The sequence below is a fragment of the Thalassophryne amazonica genome, chromosome 13 (genome assembly GCF_902500255.1).
Source record: "Thalassophryne amazonica chromosome 13, fThaAma1.1, whole genome shotgun sequence".
In the NCBI taxonomy this organism is placed as follows: domain Eukaryota; kingdom Metazoa; phylum Chordata; class Actinopteri; order Batrachoidiformes; family Batrachoididae; genus Thalassophryne; species Thalassophryne amazonica.
In genome coordinates, this window is record NC_047115.1 from 34150661 (window position 1) to 34164615 (window position 13955).

Consider the following 13955-nt stretch of genomic DNA (forward strand, 5'->3'; position numbering starts at 1 on the left):
TGTAGTTCAGGCTTAGTAGTATTTTAAATTATAAATATCATTCTTTAGTTCTGGTTTTACATTTTGCACAATACCTAAAGCTTTAATACAATAACACACTTCCACTATTCATATTATGTGAAAATATGTAATTAGTTTCCTTGTAGGTGATAACACTGGAACATTTCAGCTCGCTGACTATAACAGCTCTGTCTGTGTCCTACTTACTGCTGAAAGTAAACATGTTAAACCCGAACCCTGCACAGCTACCCTAAATTCTAGCCTTAGACACGTTGTGAGGCTGTTTATGATCAGTCAAAAAATGTGTGAACTTCCCTCCTTAGCTTCAGAACAGGTTCAGCAATCTGTCTTGTTTTCCTGTGGTTGCATACAGAGTACTGATGCTCGCTCGCTCTCACTCTTGCTTGCTCGCTCTCTCTCTCTCGCTCGCTCACTCAGGTTTCCAGAGTCAACATTAAAACTGGGGCTCCTTGAATTGTGCGTCTGGGACTGTGTGCCGAGCTGGGTTGTGAAGTGGTCGGCACATGCTAATAGGCCAATTATGTACATCCTGTCGTGGCACAGTGCCATTTTAAAGCCAGAGTACTGCATTAGGGCAGTTGTATTTTGACACTTTGGGGCTCAATTTTCCAAGTGAATGTATTAGTGATGAATGTGCCTGCTTAGGGGCTGTTTGTTTTTTCCACGTTTCGCAAAAGTTTTCCACAGCACGGCTCTGGGAAGCACAGACCGTTTGAACCACAGGGCATCCATCATTTTGTCACTGTTCTCCACCCGGCCACCTAGGAAATGAAAAAGGTGGAGAGAAAAAGGGCGAGAGAGAGAGCGCAACAGCCAAATTGTGTCACTGCTACATGCCAAACCCTGCACCTTAAATTGCCCCTCTGTCTGCCCGGCCTCACAAGCCCAGTAACTGGCCCCTTTGAGCGCCTCGGTAAATTTGACTGTGACGTGTTTTAGTGCAGACAGGTCCGGGAGGGACTGTCGGGGAGTAAATGCTAATGTAATTAACAGCGCTAGGTCCTTGACATCTGGCCTTTGACACCTGACTGATATCGAGGCCCTGCTGGAGCACTTGGCTGATGTGACCCCGTCACTGGAGTACCTAAGCCTGCTGGGAAATGAGGCCTGCCTCAACCAGCTAGTCAGCCCGGATAAGGATGAGGACGACTATCAGAGATACAGGTCAGTTGCCACATGGGTGAAAAGTTATCCTACAACTCATCATGTTCATTTATTACGCTAATCTGTTAATGCATTATACATAGGCTGGATAAATAAATGCATGAATTGTATAAGCATGTTTCTCAGAAATAGTTGACACTGAACCTTTCAGAATGACAACTTTTTTCTGCAGCAAGTAATGGGTTTTGAGTTGTTCTCTTTTTCTAACATCCAGCACCTTACATTTGACAAACTGAGTGCGGATTCAACCACATCTCTCTAAAAGCTTTGTCAACTGGCCCCTCTACACTCCAGTTTGCAAAATGGATTTCATGTGTGACTAGCCACCGCCACAAATGAGTGTTTACTGCCCTGCCTTACCAGAGTAGATGATGCATTAAACATCACGCTCGGCCTCAAGCCATGCAATATGACGACCATTTGTCAGGGTCCTTTACATGAAATGCGATAAAAGGCAAAAGCACACTCTCTTTTGTCTGTTTTAGCCCTAAGTGCTTGTTTCTGACTCTGTGTTGCCTATTAATCATTTACCACCCATGCCTTTCTTGAATAATCTTTCTCCTTTCTTTTTGTCTCTCTCTGTCTAGCCCCCACCCCACCCTACCCCTCCCTCAGTCCCCCGCGCCATGCGTTCTTATCTTACTGGTGAGGAAAGCTGTTCTGTTTTGACTGACAATGTCTACAGCCCTGTAATGTAATATTCATAAAGTGTCACATAGTAAAACATCAATTTGAGCGTGATGCAGATTTCATGTCTGACAAGGTTAGGCTGCATGCAGGTCATGACAGCACTGGCCTTGGGCAATAAATACCCAGCCCCAAGCATCGGGTGCTCTTGGTCTCTCAAGTGAAACACACTTGTGTTGCATCAGCCCCCAATTAGTGCAATGACATAGAAACATCATATTTGTACACACAGTTGTGTAGTCTGTGGGGAAGTTAAATCTTGCCTTTGCGCTTGTGCTCAGTGGCCATTTTGGGGTACTACAGTAACACAAGGGTTCAAGCAAAATGTCCATAGTGCCTGCCTGTCCTGAAACGTCTTTTTTCCCCTGCCTCATTGAGTTGTAATGAGTATTTTCATGTGACATATTAACCTCTTAGAAGTTATCTTTGCTTGATCTGTCTTGTCAGCAGATTAAAGAGCTGCCACCAATTGCATTTTGCATTTGCTCATTGTCTTATGTTGTTTAACCCAAAGGCCTATAAATATTCATTCTTAGCTTCTTGAGATGATATTGTACACCAAAGTTAAGGATAGGATGCAGTTTTGTAAAAATTACACCAAAAGAGTCTCTTTTAAGAGCGGCATAATTATTGAAATTGCCGGAATGTTGTACAGCAGATGACAGACTGTATATATACACTGGACAAACCCTTTGTGATGTCACTCATAGTTTTTTTCTGAACAGCAAATGGGGTGGCTCCAAATGTCACCGTCTTGACTGTGCGTGACGCCGCATAATACCCAGCCAACCTTTAAGTGGGCAAAGAGGCGGAGCCTAGGCAGAACATGCCCCTTCTCTGCATTTTCAAACAAGTTAAAAATACCAGGTTAACTTTGGTTTGGGTGTGTGATAAATAGCGCTGAGTTGAAAAGATTGGTTCACTGATTTTAAATTGATTCTCATTTTAATTCCCACAGATCGAGTCATACATCCAACGATTGAGGAGGGTTTCCAGTTTGGTGGTCTCAGGCTCTCAACACTGCTTTTTGCAGATGAAGTGGTCCTGTTGGCTTCATCGGCCTGTGAACTCCAACACTCACTGGATTTGTTCTCAGCTGAGTGTGAAGCAGATGGGATGAGGATCAGCACCTCTAAATCTGAGGCCATGGTTCTCAGCAGGAAACCGATGGATTGCCTACTTCGGGTAGGGAATGCGGTCTTGCCCCAAGTGAAGGAGTTCAAGTACCTCAGGGTCTTGTTCAGGAGTGAGGGGACAGTGGAGCATGAGATTGGCCATTGGCGGAGCAGAGGCAGTGTTGCATTCACTTGACTGCACTGTTGTGAAGAAAAGGGAGCTGAGCAAAAGGCAAAGCTCTTGATCTAATGGTCAGTCGTCGTTCCTACTCTCACCTGTGGTCATGAGGGTAGGGTCATGATCAAAAGAACTAGATCGTGGGTACGAGCGGCCGAAATGGGCATTCTGTGGATGGTGGCTGGTGTCTCCCTTAGAGATAGGGTGAGAAGCTCGGTCATCCGTGGGGAGCTCGGAATAGAGCCGCTGCTCCTTCGCGTTGAAAGGAGCCAACTGAGGTGGTTTGGGTATTTGGTAAGGATGCTCCCTGAGCACCTCCCTAGGGAGGTGTTCCAGGCACATCCATCTGAGAAGAGACCTTGGGGAAGACCCAGGACTAGGTGGAGAGATTACAGTAGTGTTCAAAATAATAGTAGTGCTATCTGACTAAAGGGATTAATCCGGGTTTTGAGTATATTTCTTATTGTTACATGGAAACCAAGGTACCAGTAGATTCAGTAGATTCTCACAAATCCAACAAGACCAAGCATTCATGATATGCACACGCTTAAGGCTATGAAATTGAGCTATTAGTAAAAAAAAAAGTAGAAAAGGGGGTGTTCACAATAATAGTAGCATCTGCTGTTGATGCTACAAACTCAAAACTATTATGTTCAAACTGCTTTTTTTTGCAATCCTGTGAATCACTAAACTTGTATTTAGTTTTATAACCACAGTTTTTCATGATTTCTTCACATCTGCGAGGCATTAATTTTGTTGGTTTGAAATCAAGATTTTGCTCGTTTACCAGTGTGCTTTGGGTCATTGTCTTGTTGAAACACCCATTTCAAGGGCATGTCCTCTTCAGCATAAGGCAACATGACCTCTTCAAGTATTTTGACATATCCAAACTGATCCATGATACTTGGTATGCGATATGTAGACCCAACACCATAGTAGGAGAAACATGCCCATATCATGATGCTTGCACCACCATGCTTTCTTTCTTTCTTTCTTCTTGCTTTAATATTTATTTCATTCATTTAAAAGAAAAACAGAAAAGCAAAAACAAAGCACCACAATACCAGAATGAAAAGGAGCAGAAAGAAGAACAAGTCTTATGATTTCTGCCCCTTTTAACAATAAAATCTTTCAGTATCCAGCATCATAGTCAACATTATTTAACAGATTGCATTTCTTTAACTTGTCACATACCACTGACCCATTTCATAATTATGACCATTAATTAATAGATTACATCTCTGACAGGTTACATTTAAACTTAAGACACTCCAAACATTATTAACAGTTTACCTTTTTTTTTTTTACTTTCTTGCAGCCCACTGACTTATTTCATAGTTTCATACTTACTTAATACATCTAATTTAATACATTTTAAAAATAATTTAAGCGACCTTAATTCTTTAATTTCTTTATTAAGGTTGTTCCATAATTTGACACCGTTTACTGCAATACTCCTTTCCTTTACTTTGGTTCTAAATCTTGGTTTTTTAAAGACTTCTACTCCTTTCAATTTATAACTACTTACTCTTTTTTCAAACATATTTTGAATGTTTGTTGGTAAAGTATTTTTATTAACTTGGTACATTGTTTGTAATTTTTCAAATCGACTAAATCATGAAATTTAAGTACCCTATACTTAATAAACAATGGATTAGATGGATCTCTAAAACCACTGTTACTAATCACTTTTAAAGCTCTTTTCTGCAAAATAAATAAAGGTTGTATATAGGTTGTATATGTTGATCCCCAGATTTCTACACAATAAGTTAAATATGGGACAATCAATGAATTATACAATGTTAATAAACCATAACTATTTAATGAATATTTTACTTTATGCAAAACAGCAATGGCTTTCGCTGTTTTTCCTTTTATGTAATTTATGTGTGACTTCCATGTAAGATCTTCATCAATCATGACTCCTAAAAATTTTGTTTCTTTTACCCTTTGTATATCCATTCCATCTATTTGTAATGACACATTATTTTTTTCGCTCTATCATTAAACAATATAAAATTTGTCTTATTAATATTTAGTGACAATCTGTTTATATCAAACCAATGTTTAACTTTTTCCAACTTTGTATTTATCACTTGTGCTACTTCCTGTATATCTGATCCAGAGTAAAACAGCGTTGTATCATCAGCAAATAAAATGCTGCCAAGCACATTGGATACATTCACAAAATCATTGATATACAAAATAAACAGTTTGGGTCCAAGTACCGATCCTTGTGGTACTCTATAAATAATGTTACACAATTCTGATTTGGTATTATTTATCTGAACAAGCTGTTTTCTATTTTCTAAGTAGCTTTTTACCCACTGACCTCTTATTCCATATTGTTGTAACTTGTGAAGCAATCTTGAGTGGTCTGTAACATCAAAAGCAGGTCGATAAAAATACTTACAAAATAATCCTTATTATCTATTGTTGTTGATATTTTCTCTATTAGTTCCATAATTGCCATAGCTGTTGAATGTTTTGTTCTAAATCCATACTGAGCATTATTTAAAATATGTTGTTTCTCAATAAATTTATCCAATCTTGTCACAAAAACTTTTTCCATAATTTTAGAAAACTGTGGAAGCAATGATACTGGCCTGTAATTAGAAAAATTGTTTGTCTCCATTTTTATATAATGGGACTACCTTAGCAATTTTCATTTCATCTGGAAAAATCCCAGTTGACAGAGACAGATTACAAATATAAGTAAATGGTTCAATAACAATTTCTATTATACTTTTTACAGTCATCATGTCTAAATCTTCATGGTCAGTTGATCTTTTGCTTACACAGTTTTTTACAATATTTCTTATTTCATCTTTTTCCACATTGTCCAGGAAAATACTATTGACCGTATTTACCAATGTACGTAATTTATCTTCTATTATTGGTTTATTTCCCACCAGACTTGATCCTACATTTGAAAAATAATCATTAAACCCATTTGCAACTTCTTTTATATCATATATCTCTTTATTTTCCTTAACAAAGTAATTTGGAATAGTTGCTTTCACTCCATCACTATCAATCACACTTTTTATAATTCCCCATGTTACCCTCATATTATCTTTACTCTTATTTAGTTGTTCACTATAATAATCTTTTTTTTTGTTTCCTAATTATTGTTAATAGTTTATTTTTATATTTTTTGTATTTATGTTCTGATTCCTTTGTTTGCAATTTTAAAAAGCACCGGTATAAATAGTTTTTCTTTGCACAAGCATTTTTTATTCCCTTTGTCAGCCATGGTTTATTTACTCTTTTCTTACTAATTTCAATAATTTACAATTTTTATTGTATGATTTCATCAATATTTTCATAAATGAGTTATATGCTACATTAACATCACTGACATAAACTTCTTCCCAATTTTGATTTTTAAGGTCATATTTTAATGCCTCTAAGGCTTTTACTGACTTATCTCTTTTAAAGTTTATAACAGTTTTTTTGTTGTACCTACTTTTAGATTTAAATATTGAAAAAATTGGTAAATGATCACTAATATCTGTCATGAAGATCCCATTCTTGATAATTTCATCTGTTCTGTTTGTAAATATATTATCGATTACCGTTGCACTTTGCAATGTAATTCTGGTTGGTTTTGTTATCAAGGGGAATAACCCCAAACTGTACATTGAATTCACAAAATCACTTAATCTTTGGCAACTGGAGCTTTCTTTGTTAATGTTAAAGTCCCCACACATAAAAAGCGTTTTGTTTTTAATTTGATGGAATAATTCAATTATTTTATCTGTAAATTTCACAACAAGAATCTGGTGCTCTGTATACACAACTGATTAGAATATTCTTAGATGTTTCATGTACAAGTTCCACTGTTACAATTTCTATGACATCATTCATAATTGTCATTTCTTCAACAATTGTACACATCAGATCTGTTTTTGTATACAGAGCAATACCACCGCCTTTTTTATATCTTCTGTTTACAAAATACAGCTCATATCCCTCCATTTGAACTTCATCCATGAGATCATCTTTAAGCCAAGATTCAGTGATTGCAACAATACTAAATCTATTTTTGAACTGATTTAAATCATCTTTTATTTGTGACATTTTACAATACAAGCTTCGGCTGTTTATATGTATGAGTGACAGGGTATCTTCTGCAATTTTTTCACTATTCAGCTGTTCTACCGTATAATACTCACAACCAATCGTTTTTAAGTCAAATATACTTTCATCAATATTAGTGTCTATGTCATATATTTTATCATCTGTTTCCATGTTTGATCTGATTTTTTGTTGGTCCAATTACCAACAGACATCATATTTGATTGTCTGTTCAGGTCTGTATTTCGTAAGGTCCTCCATGTTTTTGATTTGTATACCGTTTGTTCCTTCTTTTACTCTAATCCACACCCTACAATTCCAGACCCATGTAGCAACAATATGTTTCTGTTTTCTTAGTAGTCTTGCTTCCCTAGCAATATCTGCATTTTTTTTTTTGTTAGATGCTCATTTATATAGACACTCATTCCTTTCAAATTCTTTCCCTGTCTTAATAACTCATTTTTATATTTTCTGCTTGTAAATCGTATAATAATGTTAGATAGTTTATTTTTTCTATCTTTAGTTGGAATAGTATAACAGTCTGATATGGTGTCTTGATGGATGACAACACCTTTTTGATATAAAAAGTTTGTAACTTGTTCCAGTGATTGTCGTTCTTCAGGTGTCGTTCTTCACTGTCTTCACTGTGAACTGTGGCTTGAATTCAGAGTTTGGGGGTCGTCTCACAAACTGTCTGTGGCCCTTGTACCCAAAAAGAACAATTTTACTCTCATCAGTCCACAAAATATTCCTCCATTTCTCTTTAGGCCAGTTGATGTGTTCTTTGGCAAATTGTAACCCCTTCTGCACATGTCTTTTATTTAACAGAGGGACTTTGCGGGGGATTCTTGCAAATAAATTAGCTTCACACAGGTGTCTTCTAACTGTCAAAGTACTTACAGGTAACTCCAGACTGTCTTTGATCATCCTGGAGCTGATCAATGGGTGAGCCTTTGCCATTCTGATTATTGTTCTGTCCATTTTGATGGTTGTTTTCTGTTTTCTTCCACGTGTCTCTGGTTTGTTTGTTTTTTTTTTTTTTTTTTTTCCATTTTAAAGCATTGGAGATCATTGTAGATGAACAGCCTATAATTTTTTGCACCTGCGTATAAGTTTTCCCCTCTCCAATCAACTTTTTAATCAAACTACGCTGTTCTTCTGAACAATTTCTTGAACATCCCATTTTCCTCAGGCTTTCAAAGAGAAAAGCATGTTCAACAGGTGCTGGCTTCATCCTTACATAGGGGACACCTGATTCACACCTGTTTGTTCCACAAAATTGACGAACTCACTGACTGAATGCCACACTACTATTATTGTGAACAGCCCCTTTTCTACTTTTTTTACTAATAGCCCAATTTCATAGCCTTAAGAATGTGCATATTATGAATGCTTGGTCTTGTTGGATTTGTGAGAATCTACTGAATCTACTGGTACCTTGTTTCCCATGTAACAATAAAAAATATACTCAAAACCTGGATTAATCTTTTTAGCCACATAGCGCTACTATTATTCTGAACACTACTGTATATCTCCACACTGGCCTGGGAGCCTGACCCCCAGTCAGAGGTGGTTAATGTGACCTGGAAGGGGAAATCTGGGGTCTCCTGCTGGAGCTGTCGATCTCGGATAAAATGATTGAAGATGAGTACAGTGGTCCCTCGCTATAACGGGGTTCACCTTTCGCGGCCTCGCAGTTTCGCGGATTTTTTTTAGAGCAATTTTGCATCCTTTTTTTTTTTACAGCACATTGTGTTCTGCGTCCTTATCAGGCGGGCCGGTCGCGGCACCAGTCGGAATCACCGCGATTGCTCTCACTGCCTCCGATGCGCTTTCTGCGGGCTCGGTAAATGCAGAAGCGGGCCACTCAACACTGCCCTCCTGTCTGCTGTGCGGATTTGCGCCAAATCTGGCAACAGGTCCAGAGACTAAGATCGCTGTTTTGATGCGGATGTTGACTGCAGCCGCAGAGCTCCCTGGCCACTGAGAGAGGACTTGGATTCTTTGCAGGTCCCGCATCCATACCTCCAGAGGCAGTGAGCGAAGTGAGAGCACGCGCATTGTGTTCTGCGTGTGTCTGTTTATAATCTTCTCGCACAGAAGAAAAAAGAGAGTGTTTACACAGGAGAGAAAAGTGAGAAAATGTTAATGTCTGTTTGAGAAAAGTGTATAAAGTGTGTAGTGAGGGGTTTTACAGCCTTAAAACATCTATAATAATTGCAAAAATAGCGCTGACTACTTCGCGGATTTCGCTTATCGCGGGTTATTTTTAGAACGTAACTCCCACGATAAACGAGTGTTATAACAGTGTGCCTGAAAAAAATATGGTGCAGTTGGGCTGTTAAGCTGTTTCCGAGGGTGTGTAACCAGAATGATCATTTCTTTACAAAGAGATTTAAAGATGTCAGTCATGACTGCTGGGACTCTAATTGTGTGTTGTTGTGGACAAGAAAAGACAATCGGCTGCCGTTTAATTCACACACAAGGTTTTTCTTTTCGTTCCTCATAACATGCCATTTCCGTGGGACAGCGCACGAAGGTTCTTTGGTATGGACTGTCTGTGGGAGAACTTTTCCCATAGCAGCGTTCTCCAGCGCTTGCTGTGTGCTGCACAGCGAGTGCTGCAGGTGCACGTTTTGTAGGGGAGACCAGGGCCATTTTCCCCCTGAAATTTTTTTAATTTATAACTCTCTGAAACACTATTGCCTGCAATATTAAAATGTCACTCAATGGAAATACTGGAGCACAGACTTCTTGCAGGGTCTGTTAGTACAGTTCACCACGTAGCAAACATATTATCACGCATATTTGTAATATAATGCTCAGGTAAGGAAAGACACCGTAGAGTCAACAGCAGTTACCAGCTGCTGCTAGTGGAGCCCTGGATTGTGGCATTACTGGCATGCAGCTGTCTCTCAAAGCGATCACACCTCTAATTATTGATGACTTAATAGCTTGAAATATCCTATATTATTGAGTTATTAAAACATTCACCTCATACAGTTGTCATGAACAGGGAAACTAGCTTTAGAGACCAAAACAGCTTTTTTTCAACAGGTTGTAAACATGTCTAATTTGGCTGTAAAGTTGAAGATTTAAATATGGCCATCTGTATGGAGTGGCTCACTTTTTGAGGTAGCCTTTAGAGGGTATGCACGTGATGTCGTCAAACCCGGAAGCCAGCAGTACACTGGCATGCTGGATGGTAAACAGAGTGACAGCAGCTGTGTTCGCTCATCCATACACTGTGTTGTCAGCTCTCACAAGGTTGATGACAGGACAGTCCACTTTTGAGGACAGGAATTGAACAGTTTTAGAATTAAACAGAAAAAATATCATGAATCAAACAATTTTAGACTGTTTTAAGCCTGTCAGAGCTCTGGTTTTATTAACGATCGTTAAAGCGGAACCTGCGCGTGGTTGGATCTCACAGTGTGGATGACGGGACGGTCCACGTGTGAGAACAGGAATCAAACAGTTTGACTCAAGAAGAAAACATTATTAATCAAAGATTTTTAGACAGCTCTGTGATGCTGTTTAATTAACGACTGTTAAAGCCGAACCAGCATTTTGTGAATTAATGTCAGTAAACGCACAAACTCCTGCATTTGTGATAAGACACTGACAATCATTAAAGCAAGTTACTTTGGTATGAAAAGTATTTAACGTGTACTTTACCGGCATGTCTCGCTAAGTAGGAGGAACAACATAAACTAACCCATGCTCTGTGGATGCTTGCGTTTCCTTGCTGCCATTTAAAAACAAAATTGTGCACAAAGCAACTCACCTTTGTTATGATTATCTGAGACACGTCTTATGATGATCTTGTTCACGGACCCCACAGCAACAAAGTATTTGTACCCCTGACAAAATAGTTGTAGATGTTAGTCATATGCCCATCTTTTACTGACTTCACTATGAAAAATTATTTTGCTGTTAGGTTGTGGAATTTTGGAACATTCGGTTGCTATAAACAATTGATTCCTTCCATGATTTCCCATTCAATAAGGAGGTATACTGTCTCAGGATGAGGTTTGATGACATCAGTGCATACCCACTATTCATTGAAATGCAAGTTTCAGCACTTCCGCGTTGGTTTAATTTTTCAGCACTGGAGGTTGGGGCTGGGTATGACATCATTTGTCTACTTGTGTCTCCTCCTCCTATCCTCCTGCTCTCTACTACCCCCCCGGTAGAATCATTAATATCCCTACTGGCTGACAGAGCCCTGTCATCTGCTTTGACCCTGTGATGGTAGGTTACCTATAGACAATAACCTCTCTGCAGGCTTCCCAAGGGCATCTTCACATTTCATCATACAGATGCCATGGACAAAGTCCTTCAGAGAGCATGAGACGCAGAAAGGCTGTGGAGCCTCTTAAAGATGAGTGCTTGTGTTCTCATCAGAGAAATTATGAAGGGCTAGTAGCAAGTTCTTCTACCTAATATTCCCTATAATCATGCCTCTTTTGGACCATGTTGTTTCTGTCCCTTATTTTCTTGATGTTAGTAGTTGTAACCTCTCTCATCTACATACTAAATAGATTTTTCTTTAATTTTGTATAGAGATTTTCTGTCTTCACCCCTGTTTCCCCTTTTCATAATCTTCACATGTTGAAAGCTTGACACTGGCTTTGCCGTCTCCCTTCATCACCGTTGCCATCATCAATTTGTCACTGGTCTTTGTGCACAGGTTTTGTCCATGCCCATATCCCCCGTCCTTCCTCACACTGCACTTAGGTGCTGCTTGCATGTCCTTTTTGGATACCAGCTCAGTCCTGACATACTGGTTTTTCTATCCCTGCATGCCCATGAAAGAATCTGTTGTCACCGGTGTATTTCAACTATTATCTTTTGACGTTTCTCTCCCTCCCAATGAAAGACAGAGTGTGTCTGAAAGCTTAGAAAGATATCTGTGATGCTACCAGAGTGACAGCTCTGGCAGATGGGTTGTATCTCCTTTCGTGCTATTTATGTCATTCTTATTCTTATCAACTTTGAAGGTTATTACATACAAGAAAATATTATAACCATTAAATCTGCATTGCCTGTTTAAACTGAGTAAACAAGGTTTCTTTTCAAGTTTTATTGCAGCCTGTATTTACATATTAGAATTTGTTATTTTGATTATTATATTACACCTTACACAACTTCTTGGATTTCCTTTTAGCATCTTCCAAAGTCACGTCATAATAAGGAGTGGTGGGCGTGGCTGACCTTAAAGTTAGCATTGATAACTGCTAATTCACTAAGTGTGATAACTCTAAATCTATAAACACCTAAAGAATATTTACTCGAAGCTGCCGATAATTATTGAATTTTCCGATATGAATTTAACTTTTGTTTGTAACCCCCCTTCCGCACTCCCCCACAAAAAAAGGCTGACCCAAAAAGCTGAAATTTGAAAATGTTGTTTCGTGTACATGGCACTTCCCCAAAAAAAAAAATATTTAGCATGCCAAGATCAGATGATGATCACGATGGACCCAAATAATAAAATGAGCAAAGAAAGTTGAACTTACAGTTTGTTCAAAGAACAGAAAGTACTAAACCATTCATGTTACCTACCTCTGTCCTTGGACAAGACACTGTAGGTGTTGTCTCAGTTCACCAAGAAGTAAAAGGGTACCGGCCTTGGCTGGTGAAGTTAATGTGAGGCACCATTATAAAGTCCTTTGAGCATCTGCTAGATGAAAAAAGCACCATACAAATGCTGCTATTACAAACATATGATTTTTGGGTTTACAAATGTTTCTGACCTTTAAATGTTATTTTTGTTTTAAAACATTAGTTAATTTAAAATTATTGGAATTAAATTTAGTGGTCCCTAATTGAGCCACTCATGGATTTCCAAGTTTGCCTACAAGGTAGTCTGCGCATGAAAAAGTTAGCGTCCTTAATTAGCTGTTAGCTGATTAGCTGAACTTTGCCCACCAGTGGTAATACGTTAACTGTGTTGTTTTCTCTCAGGTATTATGTTCTTCACAAGTTGCCTCAGCTGAGGTTTCTGGACACCAGGAAGGTAACCAAGAGAGAAGTGATGGAGGCGATGACAAGAGGAGCCTTCATGAAAGTGGTCAGACCCAAGTCCGAAGTGGTAAGTTAGCACGGTTTCATTTAGTACGCCGTTTGAAGTCTAAGAAACGAGCCTTTGAGTGGATTTATCACGTTCATCCATTTCTTTCCTTTGACATTCTTTCCCTTTATCCTTCCTTTGTTCCCGTGCGTGCTCAACTGTCAGTCTCCTTTTACAGAGGTCCTACTACTGTGGCCCTTTGGAAAGTGTTTCTTCTATGTGTGCATGTGTGTATGTGACCACAGCCTGACCTGATTCTGTATGCATGAGCCCAGATCAAAGACGATGGGCGGCTGTCCAGTCGCAGTTGTGTTTCCAAGTGTGACATGGCTGCTGATTGGAGTGACAGCTCACGTACATGCTGCTCACAATGGCTTAATTATCCCTCGCCTGTGCACTTATTCCTCCCTCTCTTGTTTTGGGCCACACAGACTAATTGGAGTTTGTGAGGTACACTGTTGCAGCCGCTCGAACCTCCTTCAGTCTCTTCTTCTTTTCTTGCACCACTTTGATAATGCACAATAAATGAACAGCTTCAGTTTAGATTTGAGTTCATGTAGTTACAAGTTCATGAAACATTTAACATTTGGTTCGGCTAAGCTTTGCCATTTAAAAGTCTCTACAGCTCTGAAAC

The 13955-nt window shown here is 38.9% G+C and overlaps 1 protein-coding gene across 1 annotated transcript in view; it reads left to right on the forward strand.

Annotated features, from left to right (window-relative positions):
• The window catches only part of lrmda (leucine rich melanocyte differentiation associated), a 516890-nt gene that overhangs the window by 352742 nt on the left and 150193 nt on the right, over positions 1 to 13955 (forward strand). The window contains exons 4-5 of the mRNA XM_034184482.1: positions 1046 to 1185; positions 13216 to 13342. Of these exons, the coding sequence (XP_034040373.1) occupies positions 1046 to 1185; positions 13216 to 13342 (267 nt within the window). The remainder of the gene's footprint in view (positions 1 to 1045; positions 1186 to 13215; positions 13343 to 13955) is intronic.